The sequence below is a fragment of the Pipistrellus hanaki genome (genome assembly GCF_964339955.1).
Source record: "Pipistrellus hanaki genome assembly, chromosome: 6".
Lineage (NCBI taxonomy): Eukaryota > Metazoa > Chordata > Mammalia > Chiroptera > Vespertilionidae > Pipistrellus > Pipistrellus hanaki.
In genome coordinates, this window is record NC_140508.1 from 42,475,194 (window position 1) to 42,492,439 (window position 17,246).

At 41.3% G+C, this 17,246-nt stretch overlaps 1 protein-coding gene across 10 annotated transcripts in view; it reads left to right on the plus strand.

Moving 5' to 3' along the window:
- ZNF532 (zinc finger protein 532) overlaps window positions 1–17,246 on the plus strand; it is a 103,213-nt gene that overhangs the window by 62,648 nt on the left and 23,319 nt on the right. For 8 of the 10 annotated variants that reach the window (XM_084888284.1, XM_084888278.1, XM_084888276.1 and 5 more), the window contains 4 exons: window positions 856–1,037; window positions 5,296–5,472; window positions 10,426–10,588; window positions 13,986–14,267. The exons of 1 other annotated variant lie outside the window; for it this stretch is intronic. In XM_084888284.1, coding sequence (XP_084744410.1) covers window positions 856–1,037; window positions 5,296–5,472; window positions 10,426–10,588; window positions 13,986–14,267 — 804 coding nt within the window. The remainder of the gene's footprint in view (window positions 1–855; window positions 1,038–5,295; window positions 5,473–10,425; window positions 10,589–13,985; window positions 14,268–17,246) is intronic. One more of the 10 variants, XM_084888279.1, reaches the window with a different exon arrangement.

Sequence of the window (17,246 nt, forward strand, 5' to 3'; positions counted from 1 at the left end):
AAAAATATGCCATGTGTAGTACTTACCTCTAGGGGATGAAAAATCGTGTTTCAGTTTTCCCTGGTTACTTAATGATGCAGAGCTTTCCAAAGAGGATTTCAGTCTCAGTTTCATTTTACATGTGATTAGATTTTAAGCTCTATCTAAAGTTTCAATTTAATAACTAAATTTACATTTCTGAACTTGACTTCATTGGTTTTACTTATAAGTCATATAATGTCCACTTCATTCATTTAAAGATCAATGTGCAAAAAAACCCCAAAAACCAAAAAAAACACACACCCCACAATAAAACAAACCCCAAAAAACAAAAACACAACTAATCGCTGTGGCCATTCTTTTGCATCCTTGTCTTACAGATTGCAAACCACTGAGGCGATGTAAAATGTATATATCTAATCTGGATTAGACTCTAATTCATTTTTATTATTTTAAAGAACGTTTTTTTTGAGTTGTGAGAACTGTGACTATTGTCAAGATAGATGCCCATAAACTTGTATTTACACATTCATGTTGATTTGCTCACATAATTGGCAAGAACACCTCTCTGCTACCTCTTCTTTACACTTAACAAAATGCAAAGGTAACAAAATTGGAACTCTGCCTAAAGCTGACCTTCTCTTCAGACTTTGGGATGAGCCTGCCTACTTAGTAAATGTTATTTTTACTTTACAGGGTAAGGAATTTTTCATTGAACATGTGACTTTCAGTTTTGCTTTTTCCTTGGGCTTAGAACCAGTTATCGTCGTATTTGAAATGACCGCTGTGTAGAGATTTTGAGGTCTAACCAAGCTTCTTTGCGTGCTAGAAAGTACTTTGTAGGACCAACCCTGTCTCCCCCTTTGGTTTATTTAGAAGACTTGCACTATCTGCCAGATGCTGCTTCCCAACCAGTGCAGCTATGCATCCCACCAGAGAATCCATCAGCACAAATCTCCCTACACCTGCCCCGAGTGCGGGGCCATCTGCAGGTCGATGCACTTCCAGACCCACGTCACCAAGAACTGTCTGCACTACACGCGGAGAGTTGGTTTTCGGTCAGTATTTCGTCAACTTAACGCGCAAGTAAAGCTTGTTCACTTACTAACCGCACAGCATTTGGAGTGGTCTGTGCATATTGTGTTCAGGGTCATGCAGTGATACCTCGATTAACAGATCCTCTGGGGACCGAGCTCCTCGTTTGTGGTAGAATTGATCTGTTTGAATCCTTGAATGTGGGCTTGGCTCCCTGGCCCACGCACACCTGAGGGTGAATGGAACCTTACGGGCAAAAGTGAGTGTGCATGTATCAGGGTTTGCCTTTGATGGACTGCTCAAGCTTTACTTTCTGTGCCCTTTCCAGCATACTTTTGTTGTCTTCCTTTGCGTTTTAACTCCTGTAACAATACCATGCATGTCTGTACATCTTAATCTTTCCTCTCTCAATCAGAAAGGGTGTGATGGTTCCTTACTTTTACTTTGTCATGATAAAGGATTGGGTGTATGTTCTCTTCTAAGGTGGCTCTTGGTGGAAGCGCCTGCCACCCCAGGTAACCTTCTCGAGTCCTTCTTCTCCATCACCTCTGCCCAGGCTTCTTCCTCTCTTCACACATCTTGACTAGAACCCCTTTCACTGCCCACTAAGATGCTCAGATGTGTCTTTTGCAACATATGACAAATCTAATGTTTAGTTAATATCGATTGATGAGTTACTTGAACTTTGTTCTCCACTTTGTGACCTTCAGAAATGCATTCCTGTGCCTTTTATATTTTGACCCAATGAAGGCCCACCAAGAAAACCAGTTGTTGAGACACAGTGTCTTTGTTAATAGAGGTATTACTGTACTGTGTGTTTGTCTCAAACTTAACTGTTTGGTTGCGTAGTGTCTTTTAAGTTAGACTGTTAATATACAGTGACTTTTTTTTTTTAGTTGTAATACAGTTATAATCTATAAAAATGAAGTCCAGTGATATATTAGATAGTTTTATTTCAGTTAAATTTTGATTATGGCATCATTATTTCATATTTTAATCTCCTGCCTCCAGACCTGTGATGCACAATATTTAATGAGTTGAGGGTTACCCTAGTAGAAAACCTTGGGTTTGGAAGTGAAGAAACCAAGAGTTTGTGGGTACCAGTTCTGCTAATCATGTGTTAATCCATGTGTTATCTCTGTTCTTCGGTGCCCTGTCTATAAAATTGGTGTGATGCTTCCTCCATCTCCATTGGGATGATACAGAGTAAAACAGGAAGATCCAACTGCATGCTAAGTGCTTAGGGAGAAAGTTACACACGGAAGGTGCCTTGCTTCCCCAGAATCTGTACACAGTGATACCGTGGTTCTTCCCCCACGTTAGAAGGTCCCTGTACTGGATTCTTTGTATAATGGTGATGGACAACATGTTCTGAGTGCTCTTCTTTTAACAGATGCCAAACTTTCTTCAGATGCTTTATTTTTCTAATATAATAAAAGTAAACTTAGTTTGGAACGACTAAAGAAAGTGAGACACCTATAACTTTAATTATTCCTGGTACCTTTCCTAATTAAAACAGAGACTCTGAAGCTCCCTTGCTTTTCTTTTCCCCCCTCTTTTGCCACATTCACAGAGTTGCTTTTATTTGGGGTCTTGAATTTTACCCCCAATTTTTTGTGTTTAGTTTCCCCCCCAGACATGAGGCTTATAGTAGCTATAAAAATACTATGTATTTGTGTATTCTGAAGTTTAGCTCATGTTTGCCTCTTTAGGTGATAGAAAAGAATTTGATCTTACTGTTTTTTAATTAAAAAATGTTTTTATTGACTTCAGAGAGAGGAAGGGAGAGGGAGAGAGGGATCAATGATGAGAGAAAATCATTGATTGGCTGCCTCCTGCACACCCATTACTGGGGATTGAGCCTGCAACCCTGGGCATATACCCTGACCGGAATCAAACGGTGACCTCCTGGTCCATGGGTCAACGCTCAACTACTAAGCCACACAGGTTGGGCTTGATCTTAAATAAAGATCTTGCTGTTTTAAATAAAGGTCCAGTCTAATATTGAACTGGGGATCAGCAACCCCTCGGCCTTGTATGTTTTTTTTTTTTCTTTTTGGCTTTCTAGGTTTTTTTGTTTGTTTTATTTTCTTTTGGCAGAGGAATCTCTCTGACACAGCTCCAGGTCTTCCTTTGTCTCTTTCAGATTCAGTATGCCTCATTTTCTTTCTTCTTGATCATATTGCATCTCCTACATAATGAAGGGGGGTCACTTCCAGCTTATGGTTAATTTGGTAAAAGTCAAATATTTCTCTGGACTTTCTTGCTTCTCGATCCATTGAATCTGAATCTAGAAAGGGGAATTTTATTGGATTCTGTACTGTATACATTTTAAAAATAAACACATTATGAGAAACTTAATACCCAGAACACAAAGGATTTAAATATCAACAGACTGATTTTTAGTAGTATTAGTATACTGTGTGGCCCCTTCAGATTCTGACTTCTGTTTGTCTTACTTACATTCTTCTTGCTACCCTGAACCTTTCTCCCACTCTAGGCTGGTATTTTGCAGCTCTCTCTTTTCTTTCTTTCCTTCAATTGAAGAGGGTTTTCCTTTGACCTCCATGATGCTTTTGGGACCAAGCTTTAGCCACCTCCTTTATCAGCTGTAGGTTCTTTAATATCCTGCTTATTTTCTTGAGGATTTACTCTTTCACTCCAGGCAACTTCAGAGAATGAGCTCTTTGTTCTTTTAGGCCCTTCCTTATTTTTTTGCCCTTTGAATACCACCCTTCTTTTGTGAAAAACCTTTTGTCTATGACACATGGTGTAGAGGATGCTTCTGTTTCATTAGAAACCCATCTGGTTTTGTTTTATGTCACCTTTCCCTTTCATGGGGTTCACAGGCTTCTGTGGTTGGGAAGGACTAAAAAAAAAAAAAAAAAAAATCTCATTTTACAAATGAGAAACCAGCCCAGAGAGGATCAATAATAACCTGTTCAAGACAACACGAGTTCAGGTTAACCCAGAATAATTTCAGTATGCTTGGCTTTGGTGGCTTTATTGCCTAAAATAGAAGTAGACAAGGGGGGGGGGAGCTTTCCTTAATGATTCTCCTGTTGTTATTTAGTGTTGTTACTGTATTTGCTGCTGAACAATATGCTTTAAGCCATTTAAAATGCTAATGCATTAATAATGGTTTTTATAAAATGCTTGCAAAGCTTAACATGGCACGCTTTATAGAACATTAGTCATTCAGAGCATGCCATTCCCCTGAGGCTTTGGGAGTATCTCCAGGAATTCAAAAGGGGGATCTAAGAATAGAAGTACCTTAGATTAATAGAGCCGCCACTAAGCTCTGCCTCCTGGAAGGCGGGCCCTGTCTGCAGTCTTCATTCCTCAGATCGGCTTTCCCACTCACATAGCTGATGTCAACAGAGAAGGACAACCAGGTCATCAAATGGTCACACACACTCAGTGTTGCTGGGAGACCTTGAGTGTTAAAGATGGGGTTGGGGAGAAATGTATCTCTACATTTTACAGTTATTTCTGTAGGAGTAGATCGAAATGAGGAACAAGCTAACTGAATTACTAGAAATTCAAGATGTAAAGAGGTTAGCTAGAGAGATGATTTATTTAGAGATGTTGGGTTTTTTGTTTTTTGTTTTTTTTTGAAGTTTATCGTTTGTATCTTTTCTTAAATTGGAGTGGACTTAAATTTATTTTTTAGGAGACAAACTAGGTGGTTGACCTTCGCTACCTAATGGGCCCCTTAACCTCCGGAAACATTAACCACAGCATTGTGGACCAGGAACAGTGAGTGGCCTTGGCCTTGGCCCAGAACTCACGTGTTCCTCTGTGCCCCTCCATGATGACACATAGGATCAGATAGGGAAGATTTCTTCCACTGGATATGCCATTGGGTAAAGGGGGTGGGAGGAACCTCGGGGCCCTCGTGTCATAATCCAGCATGTAGGAACCTCCTCCAAAGCCAGAAGTCAAGACAGGCTTGCTGTGCTCCTGACCTTGATCATGGGCCCCATGATCCACTGGTCTCACCACAGTCTGGAGTCTGGACATCCAATTCTAGAAACTTTCAAGATGTTAAAAAAAAAATAGACCTTTTGAGCTTTACCTTTCTTCTTCATGATCTTTCTTCTTCCGTACATAAAAATAATTTGATGTTCTAGCATTAGAAAAAACAAAGCCTACTTCCAGAAAGCTATTAGGAACTTAAAGGGGTGTTAAAATGTGTTCATTTTACTCAGTTTTTACCCAGCTAAGTTACACCCGTGTAATGGTCTCGTGCTAATGACTCTGTGTTTATTTTTCTAACAGATGTGTACATTGCAATGTTGTGTACTCTGATGTGGCCGCACTGAAGTCTCACATCCAAGGTTCTCACTGTGAAGTCTTCTACAAGTGTTCTATTTGTCCAATGGCGTTTAAGTCTGCCCCCAGCACACATTCCCATGCCTACACACAACATCCTGGCATCAAGATAGGAGAGCCAAAGTAAGTCACACTGCCTTTTGACTTGTACTCCACTACTTTGTTAGTGCTTTAGAGGAGGCAGGAATTCCATGGAATACAACTTAAGACAAGGAAAGCGATGTCACCAGGCAGATTCTGATGCTCATAGCTCCCTAAATCTTCCAGTTCTTTCCAGGTGACATCTTTGTCCAAAATGTCCCTTATTATATTTATGCTCTCGTCATCAGTTTTTAGTTAAATAAGTGAATACAAATTCTGCCTTTTTTCTTAGATAATTTTAACACGTTCTAGGAAAACTATGAAAAACTGTCATCCTTCGATGTTTTCATAGTTTCTCAAAGTATACACTTTTCATAGGAACATTTATAGGACAAAGACAGTGGTTATGGAATCTAACTTCATCGCCAGTGTATGTCCTTGATTACTAAATTTCATGTTTGCCTTAATCTCGCTTTTGGTGTTACCAATTTTTGCTTTTTGTGTGTCTTTCGTAATGAAGTGGTGCTTCAGCAGACAATTGTGGGCTCCCTGCCCGCGATAGAGGTGGCTTCAGAAAGAAGAAGGAGTGTGGGCACCAGAGTCAGAATCCCACCCCCACCCACCAGCTGTGTGAATTTGAACCATCACTTACCCTCGTCTCAAACTCCATTTTTTCCTGTTAAGGAGGGGAATGCTTATGTCCCAGCATTTGAGGGAGGATAAAAAGAGGTTAGGTTCAAAATGCCTACCTAGCACATGGCCCCCACGTCTGGAGAGGAAGGGGGGCTGTAGCATTAGTTCCTTCCCACGGTTCCCTGCCCCCTGTATTATTATGGCAGTGTGGACTTTGATGATTATGTGAGGCTAGATTGGCAGCCTCACATCTGTTGTTATGTATTTGCCATAACTCCATAATCAAGGAAGATTTAGGGGAGAAAGTATGTTGATTTGCCATATTACATATATTTGGCTTTTATTATAATTTTAGTTTTGGGGAAATGTTATTGACTAAAACTACAGAAGTGGCTATGTTTATTAAAAACTATGATAATATGGAATTTTATTCTAATAAGACCTTCATTCTAATCTTTTTAAATTCTCAAAATGAGACAGATTGTAAATCAGGGGATCCACATACAACTTGGTGAATTTTAGTTTTCAGTGTTCAGGATAGCAAGATTTCTGGACAGTAATGTAGTCATTCCCTCCAGTGAATAAAATTTTAGATTTGTTTTTTTTATTCAAATAAAACTTAATTCATTGCTGAAATATATATGAAATCTACATAGCTGTAGATTTCACTTGAGAGTGAGGAGAAGAGATGTGAGAGAAACATCGATCAGCTGAGACCTAATTGGGATCAATCCCACAACCTAGGCATGTGCCATGACTGGGAATTGAACCTGAAACCTTCTGGTGTATGGGACGATGCTTAACCAACCAAGCCACCCGAACAGGCACATTACCAGATTTATAATAAGGGTTTATGTGGTGTTACTATATGCCAGGTGTTGTCCAGTGCTCGGTCCCTTGCTCTCAATATAAGTCAGGCATGTATAAGTTGCCATATACAAGGAAACTTAGAACACTGTTTCATCTTTTCTGGGTAATTTGAGATCATTTTCAGTGTATTACTGGATTTTATGGTGATCCAGTTTGTGTCTGTTTGCTTTTGTGTCTTCCTTGACATCTTATAGACAGCAGTTTCTTTTTGCTGCTTTGGGCCGTCCTTTTATTTGCCAGCTCCAAATGTATGTAAGTGAATAAACGAGAACTCCAGAGTTTAGAATTGTGTAAGAATAGAGAGTTTTTGAACAAGTTCCTAATGAAGAAAACACATGCAGAACCACGTAGTGGCAAGGTAGAGGACTTCGGAGTGGGCCAAAGAGGAGTCTGAACCATGGCCCTGGGGTTCCCGGGCACTGACAGATGCTCTAGCCGAGCCTCAGTGTCCTGTGACGCGGCTGCAGTGTGAATTCCCAGGGCAGCGTGTGGTGCTCAGGACAGTGCAGAGCACCCAGGTGAGTTCAGTCTGTGATGGCCGAGGCTTGTGGCAGGGATTTCAGAGCTTAGAACCTTTATTCACTTGTTTCACGCCCATTTCAAGAGCAGCACTCTTTTCTGGAGAGTTCTGGTTGCTACCAGTGGACCTGGGTGTGGGCATTTGGTTTTAACTTTCTATTTCTTCTTTCCTTCCTCCCTCCCCACCTGACTCTTTCTCTCCTCCTTGGTTATAGTCTAGTTCCTCTGCCATTCACTAAGCCTCATGGCATCCAGGGACTAAGCACACTTTCAGGTTTGCCATTCCCACATCCCTGAGGACCCACACCCTGCATTCCTCACTGTCTCCTCAGCGTACTGCACCCGTTTAGATGGTCTGTGAGCACAGGTCTCCCCATTGTGACTGCCTTCCCTCCACTGCCGGGCAGACTCCACTGTGTTTGCTCCATCGTCATATTCTGTCCCTCTGTCTGAGGCTCCCGTGAGGATCATTGGCATCGGTTTTTCATTGCGTAGTAGTTTCTGTCCTACAGGGAAAAGCTGGAAGAACACTCCGGAGAACCCCTGCAGCCCCTCCCCCCACCCCCCCCCTTCCCACTCCCGGGATTCCCCAGTTGTCAACATCTTCATTTCATTCATTTTGCTCCTTCTCTGTGTCTGTCTTTCTCCCGTGTAGGAATCTTGGGCTTCATGACATAAAGATGGGAGTGTTTCCCACCTCTGCCTCCCCGTCAAGAGTCAGAGTCCATTACGTTCCCAACCAATTCACAGAGCGCATGAAAATCTCTCCACTGGTTGAGACAGTGTCTTTTATCCAGGACTCCATGTTGCATTTAATCGTCCTGTCTCATCAGCGTTCTTCCATCTGAAACAGCTGCTCATGCACCCAGGAAGTGCACCCTGGGCTGGAATCTTCTCTGCGTCACACTGGGGACCCGCAGTGCCTGCCTGTCCTTGTCATGCTGATGTCATTACCGCATCATCTAGTGCAGCTGGTGGCACATTTCCCCTTTCTGTTTAGAGCAGTTTATGGGGCAGAATTCTGTTTAGAGCAGTTTATGGGGCAGAATTCTGATAATACGTTAACAACCTGTTCCCCTGAAAAAAGCCCAAGTAAATGATTCTCTGTTTTTACTTTCTTTGCTGTTAACGTTTGTAAAAGGCAACAAATGAAACCAAACAAACCCGCACTCCAAAGGGAATGGAGCATGTATAAAATGAGCTATGCCATTTGTCATGAAGTAGTTATTTCCAAAAGTAAGAATAGAATCCTGAGAAAATTCTTAGCTTACATAGTCATCTTACTTCTTTTCTTCAGGCTGTTTTTTCCCTTATTGCTGTATGCTAATTACAGAAACACCAGGAAATACAGATAAGCAGAACAATGAAAGGAATACGGGTATTGCCATCCAGCAGAGATGATGGTAGATATATGCCTTCTGTTCTTTTTCTACATCCCCTTAAAAAGTGCAGCCACATCATACATAATGTCTTATTACCGGTCATTTTAATTTTCATGAAAATCTTTCCATGTCATTGCATGGAAAGATAATCTGCAATATAATCTCAACATTTTTACACAATTGCTCTTATTTACTAGACTGTTTAAAAATCCAAGCTATTCAGACAGTGAGGGAATGATCATTTTTGTCACGTCTGGGGAAGTTAATGATGACACATTGGTATACCACCTTGAAGCAGTCTGGTGAAGTTGTGTCTGACCTTAAAAACAGCCCCCGTCCCAATCACGGGTTCTTGTGCTCTGTGCCAAACTAACATGTCAAGGCCTTGTAAAAACATGTCACTCACTTCAATTAAATTTATAAATTTAATGGGGGGAAGAAAAAAGTTAAATCTGTAATTTTTGGACAAAGACTTGCAGAGTGAGGGTGGAGGGTACGTGAGAAGTGCTGTGCTGAAAAGGCCCTGAGAGGAAAGACAAGTGGGTACAAGAGGCATTCCTTTCTTTAGCTTTCCTGCTGAAACATTAAGCGAAACCTCAGCGTTCTCTTTTCATCTCTTTCACCTTCAGTCAGTTTCTCTGCTATTTTCCAAAGCTGCTCCCTAAGATTTTGCGCCTTTTCTCATCATTCTTCAAGGGAGACAGAGGTCTTCCAGGGCCTCCCCCGAGGACCAGGGTGACCTGGAACAGTGGGTGACCTACTGTGGGCAGGGGTATTCACAGGGACCCGTCAAATTCACCGGAAGCGAAGGTTGTGGCCCGGAGTCTAGGAACATTCACTGCTCTGGACAGCTCTGGCCTGAGCCTCTGAGGGAGGTGTCATCAGATAGAATGTATTATGTCCTGAAGGTTAAAGGTGCATAACTAACCTAAGGAGGCTGCTTGGTGGTAACATGAGGTACGGAAATCTGTTGTAGTGGACAGTCAGTATTTTAAGCCAGTGAAAGCCCAGCACACACTCAGGTGTTGCAGTGTGGATTTTCTTTTCTGTGGGGCTTTCTTTGTTAAGAACAGAATGTTGACATTCAAGTGTAAGACTGCTATTAAGTCCAGGTGAAAACTTGGCACAAGTGACAGCTTGAGCTGTTATGGGGCTGTTATGGGAGTGGGCCTGCTTACTGCATTCCTCAAAATCCTTTTCAGGTTAGGGTACCACCATTGAGCAGCATTCCTTGTCTGATCTTTAAAAAAACAAAACAAAACATCAATGGTGATTTTGCTCACTGTTAACTAACTGCCAAGTGGAGACTTTATGAAAACCTGTCCATTGTAGATCTGTAAGTCCTAAATGGTCATTCACTTAGACGTCTAAGCAACTGTGCCTAAGTCCTTGCCCAAAATACTAAGATTGATCTGCACTTGAGTGATGTCAGTTGCCTTCAAAGGTTTATTTCAATGCTAACCTGTTTTGTTCTTACCGTGTTTATGTGTTCTCATTGCTGCTGCCTCCGGAAGTCTTGAGATAAGATGAAAGTTCCTTTGGTTTGAGCGGTGGGGGCTGACTGACGTGTCCATGCACTTCTCTGTTTTAGAATAATATATAAGTGTTCCATGTGCGACACCGTATTTACCCTGCAAACCCTGTTGTATCGCCACTTTGACCAACACATCGAAAACCAGAAGGTGTCTGTTTTCAAGTGTCCAGACTGTTCTCTTTTATATGCACAGAAGCAACTCATGATGGACCATATCAAGGTGTGTGCGTCTCTCTCGTGTCTTTTAAATGAATCCCAGATCCATCCATTGGTCATAAGTCACGGGTGAGCAGCAGATTACGATAAGGCATGTGGGCTGTCGAGGGAAGGGATGGATGCTGGTCGATGGTAATGAGCAATGTACATGTTCACTCCATTGAAGGGTACTTTTATCCCCAAGGCCTGATCTACAGACCATGAAAGGTCAACACAAAGTAACAAATGCATGCACAGATTTTAAAATCATAATAAAGTGATAGGGTTCTCTTTTTCTATGGATGAAAATGATGACCGTGAAGTTCACTTTTTTAGGAAACTTGGTGTGGTAGAGGATTTAGAAATAGAAAGGGACTCTGACAGATTGTCTGATATGTATAAATATTAGTGTATTTTGAAAAATGAAGGTTTTTTCCCCTTGAAATTAAGCGACTAAATTTGCATTATAATTGATGCTCCTGCATCGTTAGTCTCTTTTTCCCCTTCTATCAAGGTTGCGTGTAAGTTGACTATGAAATGTCCAGGATACAGCACAGGGCCTAGCACCTGGTGGTGTTCAGTTAGTGAAATGAATAAATGTCCAACTTGGACGACTAACTCTAACCCCTAAAGGGGACACTTAAATCTCTTTACAGCCTTTGGTCCTAGCCTCTTAGCTGTCCACTGGTAGGTAAAATAAGTTTATTCCTATGTTAGTGGGAGAGAATATCCATTAGCTCTGAGATTAAAGTGAGTTTAACATTTTTAAAAATTGAATTCAATATTATCATGAATTCAATCTCTTCTTAGTTTTTCTCTGTTTTAATACATTACACAAAAAGGTCCATTTATTTAAAGAACAAATTAAGTCTAAATTAGTTTAGTCTCACTTTAGTTAAATGAATGGACAATTAAGCCTTGAAATTTCCCATGTTTTATGTATGTGAGCTCATGAGCATAGTGCCTATTGCACAGGACTTCATGTCTGCATGAGTCTGCGCACTAGAGGCCAGGCGAAGGCAGTGGTGGTGTGACATTCTTAGGGCCAAGAAAGCGCATGGGCTGGGCGGTGTGTTTCATCACTCTCACTTGAAGTACAGTGCACTCCTCATAAGATATTTAAATCTTTTGCTAAATTTATAAAACTGTCTTGACAGTGCATAATGAATGATCAGGAAAAACTAAAAACTGCTAAAAAAAATAAAATAAATGTAGAGACATTGGGATTAGACCCAGATATTTTAATATATTATATGGGGGAGGGGACACAAAGGAAAGTTACTCCTTAAAAGACTTTTAAGGTATTTGCTTTCTGGAAGTCACCTTTACACCTGGAAGTGGGTCATCGATTTGGTGGCTAGGGTCTCCCCTTGTGTGAATAGTGAACTTGGAGGAATACAAGGTCCCAAGAAATAGAGGCTGATGAGGAGTGGTAGAATCTGTGGCCACAGGAGGAAAGCATTATTTTTATTCAACCGAACTTTTATAGGACATGATATGAAAATAGTGGTTATAGGACATGATATGAAAATAGTGGGAGTGAACACTCACTCACTGGTCTCATTTCAAGTATGGTCTGTGCACTTGAAATCCTGCCCCGCCTCGGTGTGCTTGGGATGGGTGAGAATGAAAATCAAGCTTTAGGGGCAGCCTGTTTTTGTTATTTTTAAGATATGTACCTAGCTCTTGTGGATTTATTTTCATTGCCTAATGCTCGTGATGGTCAGTCTGTCATGAGGAAGACGTTGGGAGGAGTAGCACAGGAGCAGAGTTTTCCCACATGCCTTTCAAGGCAGGTCTCTAGCTGCCCAGTCTAACCCAGTGCTTGCCACTTCTTAGTTCCAGTGAAATGCAGATTGATTCCACGTTGGCATTTATGTTCAAAGTCAACTTTGAAGTTACAGTATTCATCTTATTTATTGTGACTGGAGCTAAGGAAAAATCAACTCTGAAAGAAGTCATATTTTTGTTATTGAAATTTTGGTTTTAAGTAAATAATATGATTTTCACTTACCATTGCTCTCTTGTTACAGCAGAAGTTTTTGCTGCTTTTCTGTAATTTCTATAGCACCATAAGATTATTTTATAAAGGAATACTTTAATACTTCCTTCAACTTCTCAGTAAAAATGCATTTGCCTAGAAATGTAGGGATAGCTTATTAGGTCTTGGATATAGTTTTGGGGTGTTAAATGGTTAACAGTGTTTAAATAGGGCTTCTGTTTTGTAAGAAACCGGAAGCCTCTGCCCTGCATGGTGGAAAGGAAGCAAAGCACAGTGTTAGGGAGCCCAGACATCCCGTCTCACCCCAGGTTTCTCTTTGCCAAGGAGTGTGGGATATGCCGCTCAGGCCCCTGTGACAGGGTGGACCAGTAACCTCAGCTCAGGAGAAAGTTATAGAACCCCTTTCCCTCTGGGGTGAGCAGAACTGAGGAAGGCCGGCTACTTCTTGGCTCTCTTTAGGGAAGACCCGGCCTGAGAACGTAAGCAGGAGCCCTGCACCTGGGAGCCCTGCCTGCAGTGGAGGGCCTCAGAGGACAACCCCCGCCCTGTCTTTCTGTAGCCGACAACTTGGAGGCTGGCCACAGCCTGGCTACTGTTGTAAGGAGAGGCTCGAGGCAAAGAGAAACTTCAGGGACGCATGGGCTGGTGCGCTTCCTTTGTTCTTGCTCCATGCTTCTAGAACACAAGCAAGACAAAAAGCAATGGGAGCCAGTCTTCAGAATCAAACGCACTCGTTTTACCCCAGTAGAACTTGAAATCCTGAGCATTTAACTGAAGATAGCTGTTGAGGATAATGAGGATAAATAGCTAAGCAGTTTAAGAACGCTTTTTGAGTATCTACTGTGTATAGTTAGTTCACAAGTCTGCTATCAGGAAGAAAGGATGGATCTAGACAGGGTGCACAGAGATTAGAATTGCCCCCCGAACTCCAGCAAACCCCTCAACTGTTACAAGTGTTCCAAGAATCTGAAAGGGAGGAGAAGGGTTTGCTGTTAGCATATGGGTCTTAGGTATTTGTTAAAGCTGGTTAAGGGAGGGTCTCGAACACCTACCAGTATGTGAAAGTGAAATGTTCTTTCCCAGAGGTGCTCTGTTACAGGGAAGACCCCCTGTGCTGACTGGGTGTGTCAGGAGTAGTCTGGATTCAGTATCGAAGTCCTTCTTTAAAGAGTTTTAGAATGGCACAAGCAAATAACTTTTCAAAAATAGTTTTGAACTAGAAATGCATATTTAGTTGACATACAAATACTACTACTTTATCTTTTTAGAGCATTATTCTGCTTAGGTTTTCTTCTTGATATGTGACTATTTCTGAGTGAATGTAAATCACATGTAAACGTCCTATGCATTGAGATAACCCACATGCGCTCTCTTAGTGGTGTGATTTGTGATAGATATTTCTTCTCTTTTTGTGACATAGTCTATGCATGGATCGTTGAAAAGTATTGAAGGGCCTCCAAACTTGGGTATAAACTTGCCTTTGAGCATTAAGCCCACAACTCAAAATTCAGCAAATCAAATCAAGGAGGACGTCAGATCCATGAACGGGAAAGAGAAATTGGAAAATAAATCCCCATCTCCTGTGAAGAAACCAATGGACCCCAAGAAAATGGCCATCCTCGGGTGGACGTGTTGGGAGTGTGACCGCCTGTTCACGCAAAGAGATCTTTACATTTCCCACGTGAGGAAGGAGCACGGGAAGGTACGCGTGAAAGCCCCACCCCCACCCCCGCCCCCTTGGTGTAAGGAAGCGCACCCACCCACAGACCTCCAGGACTTGGCTTCTTGGCTTGCCTCTGTCAGTAAGTAGTAGGGTGACCTCAAAATCACTGTGTCTCTCAGTCTCGGTTTCTTTATCTACAAAAGGTACATATTTAAGCCCTTCCAATCTTGTTCTGGATTTTGCTAATAATTTCCATTACTTTTACCCACCAAGGCTTTCAGTGAGCTATCCACCACATTGGTGAGGAAACTGAGAACAAAGGTGTGAATTTACCTTTTAGCCCCATGACAAATACGGAAGAAAACAGGAGGGAAGGAAGTGGATGTTTTGAAAACTGCTAGTAGCATTTTATGTCTTACGTGATTATTTCCTGAGTTTGGTAGTGGGAAGAGGGATCTCATCTGTAAAGTATCTAGGAGAAGCTCTGGAACTCAAAATCACTGATAAATCTGAGTTGCAATATATATATTTTTTCTCTTTTTAAAATAATAAGTACACATTTCCAAGTATTAAATTTTAAAAAAAAAATGCTCATTGTTAGACTTGAACTAACAAGATTATTTTTAATATTATTATGACCTTCTCAAAGTTGGTTTATTCTAGTCAGGATTCAGAGAGAGTCTGCTTTATATTGACTGTTATATAACTTAAATGTCTCTTATTCTATAGCAATTTTATTTTATTTTTTAATGTGCTGTTGAGTTGTTAAGAAAATTGCGTATATGTCACCCGAGTTTCTGAATTTGGGTAATGGCTTCCTTTTGATACTGTTTAATTTGTTTCTCTTTATCCCATAGTTTCTAGAAATTTAATTAGATTCAGGTTGAATTTTTATATAGGAATACGTCACAGGTGCTGTATTCTTTATGTATTGCACCCAGAGGTACATAGTACCAGCTTGTCCCACTGGTGATTCTAAGATTGATTAGTGGCTTCAGAGACATTACACTGTAAAGAAAGAAACCATTTTACTACTTTAACTTAAACCAATAAACCCACATAGTTGACCTTGGGGAACCTGTTTAAAGAGCACCTAAGAATTGGTTTGTAATTAGAATGTAAAGATCCCTGTTACATTAAGCGCTTTAAGCATTGCTTTGTAATCTCATTTGTTGAAATCATTTATTAGAACTACTCATGAAGCTACCGTTTTACTACGTCAATCACAATGATCATAAATAGCATAAAAGTGTTTTTATTACATTTGGTCTAACTGTACTTAATTCAATATCTCTTCATATAAAAATGTGTTGCTTATGGAATGAATATATATGGCATTAGTAGCCCATGGTTTATTTCGTCATCTCAACTTCAGACTCTAAATAGGCCAGAGCATCTCAGAACTTGGGTTGTAAGCATTAGGTAGTTTTTGAGGGTCAATGCATAATAAGCCATCTATGTAAATACCAGTAGTTATAATATTTTACAGCCGATGTGTTGATGATCCTAGAAGTCTTTCCTTTGCACCCAAACTGATTTCACAAATGTTACAACAAGAACAGATTTATTAGCCAGCATCCAGTCTTTGCGTCTCTTGTACATTTGAGACTTCTGTCACGGTCTTAGACTTTTCAGAATTCTTTTGTTTCTTTATTTTTTTTTCTCCCAAACTGTCTTTATCTTACACATATGACAATTACTGGATCTAGACTATAAGATGAAATGTAACACAAAGTTAAACTCTTTGCTTTGGATGGCAGCATGGCACCCGCCCCGACCTGGATGTGTGTGCGCCACACGCTGTGCGGCCATTCATCGCAGAGGAAATGTTTGGCTTAGTAGGATTTTAGGATTAGCTTTGAAGAAGTTGGGACCCTGCCTTTTGGAATAAGGCACATCAGATTAGACTACAGTTTCACATTTGGTTCACATGGCCTCCTGAAAGAACTAAAGGGAGGCGGGGGAGGGAAGGCAGTGTCTTTTTCAATAAGCTGGTGAACTGAAAAGAATGTTGGTTAAACATGAGTTAGAATCTAGCCTGTGAATTCTGCCACGCTGAGCCAGTCTGGAACATCCGCTTCCAAACACCTACCTGCAGACATACTTGTATCTCTTCCCATTCTTTCTTCTTCCCTCCTGTCAGAATGCGTGTGTCACCTCTCTTGCATTTAAACTCTAAACTTCAAATCTGCACTTTGTCTTTCCTCCTCCTCCCCAACAGCCAAGCAAGCACTTTCCCACTCCCACTTCCTCCTGATCGGACCACCGTTGGGTTTCAGCTTCACCTTTGTCAACAAGCTCACCTCACCTATGACCTCATTGTTGAGTCCAAGGGACATATTTTGGACTTGACCTCTACTGACTCCACTGCATTATTTCACACAACTGGCAGGTCTTCCTAAAAGCATTTTCTACCCTAAGTGTTGAACACTACACTCTCCTGGGTTTTTCATGGTTTCTGTCCTGGAAACATTTGTCTCTCTGGGTAATTTCAGTTACTCTCATAACTTCACTTCTCATGTAAATGTGCAGATAACTTCCAAGTCTGTCTCCAGCTGTGTTTTCTTACCTGCATTCCATTCTCTGGAATCTTACTGCTTATCAAGTGCTTCTGCTTCTTGGATCACTCACAGAAGCCTGAGTCCTGCCCAACAAGGAACCCACACCCCCGGCCCCCAAGCTTCTGCAGTCAGAGCTTGGTATCCCACCTGACATGGTGGTTCCTTCCTTCCCTCTCCCCATCCATTCACTTACTCCCCTTTACCTCACTCATTTATCATTGTTCTTGCCTGGATTGTTGTCCTCACTGTATCCCGAAAGAGGTTTTTAAAAATATATTGTATTGATTTTTTACAGAGAGGAAGGGAGAGAGATAGAGAGCTAGAAACGTCTCAATGAGAGAGAAACATGGACCAGCTGCCTCTTGCACACCCCCTACCGGGGATGTGCCCGCAATCAAGGTACATGCCCTTGACCGGAATCGAACCCGGGACCTTTCAGTCCGCAGACCGACGCTCT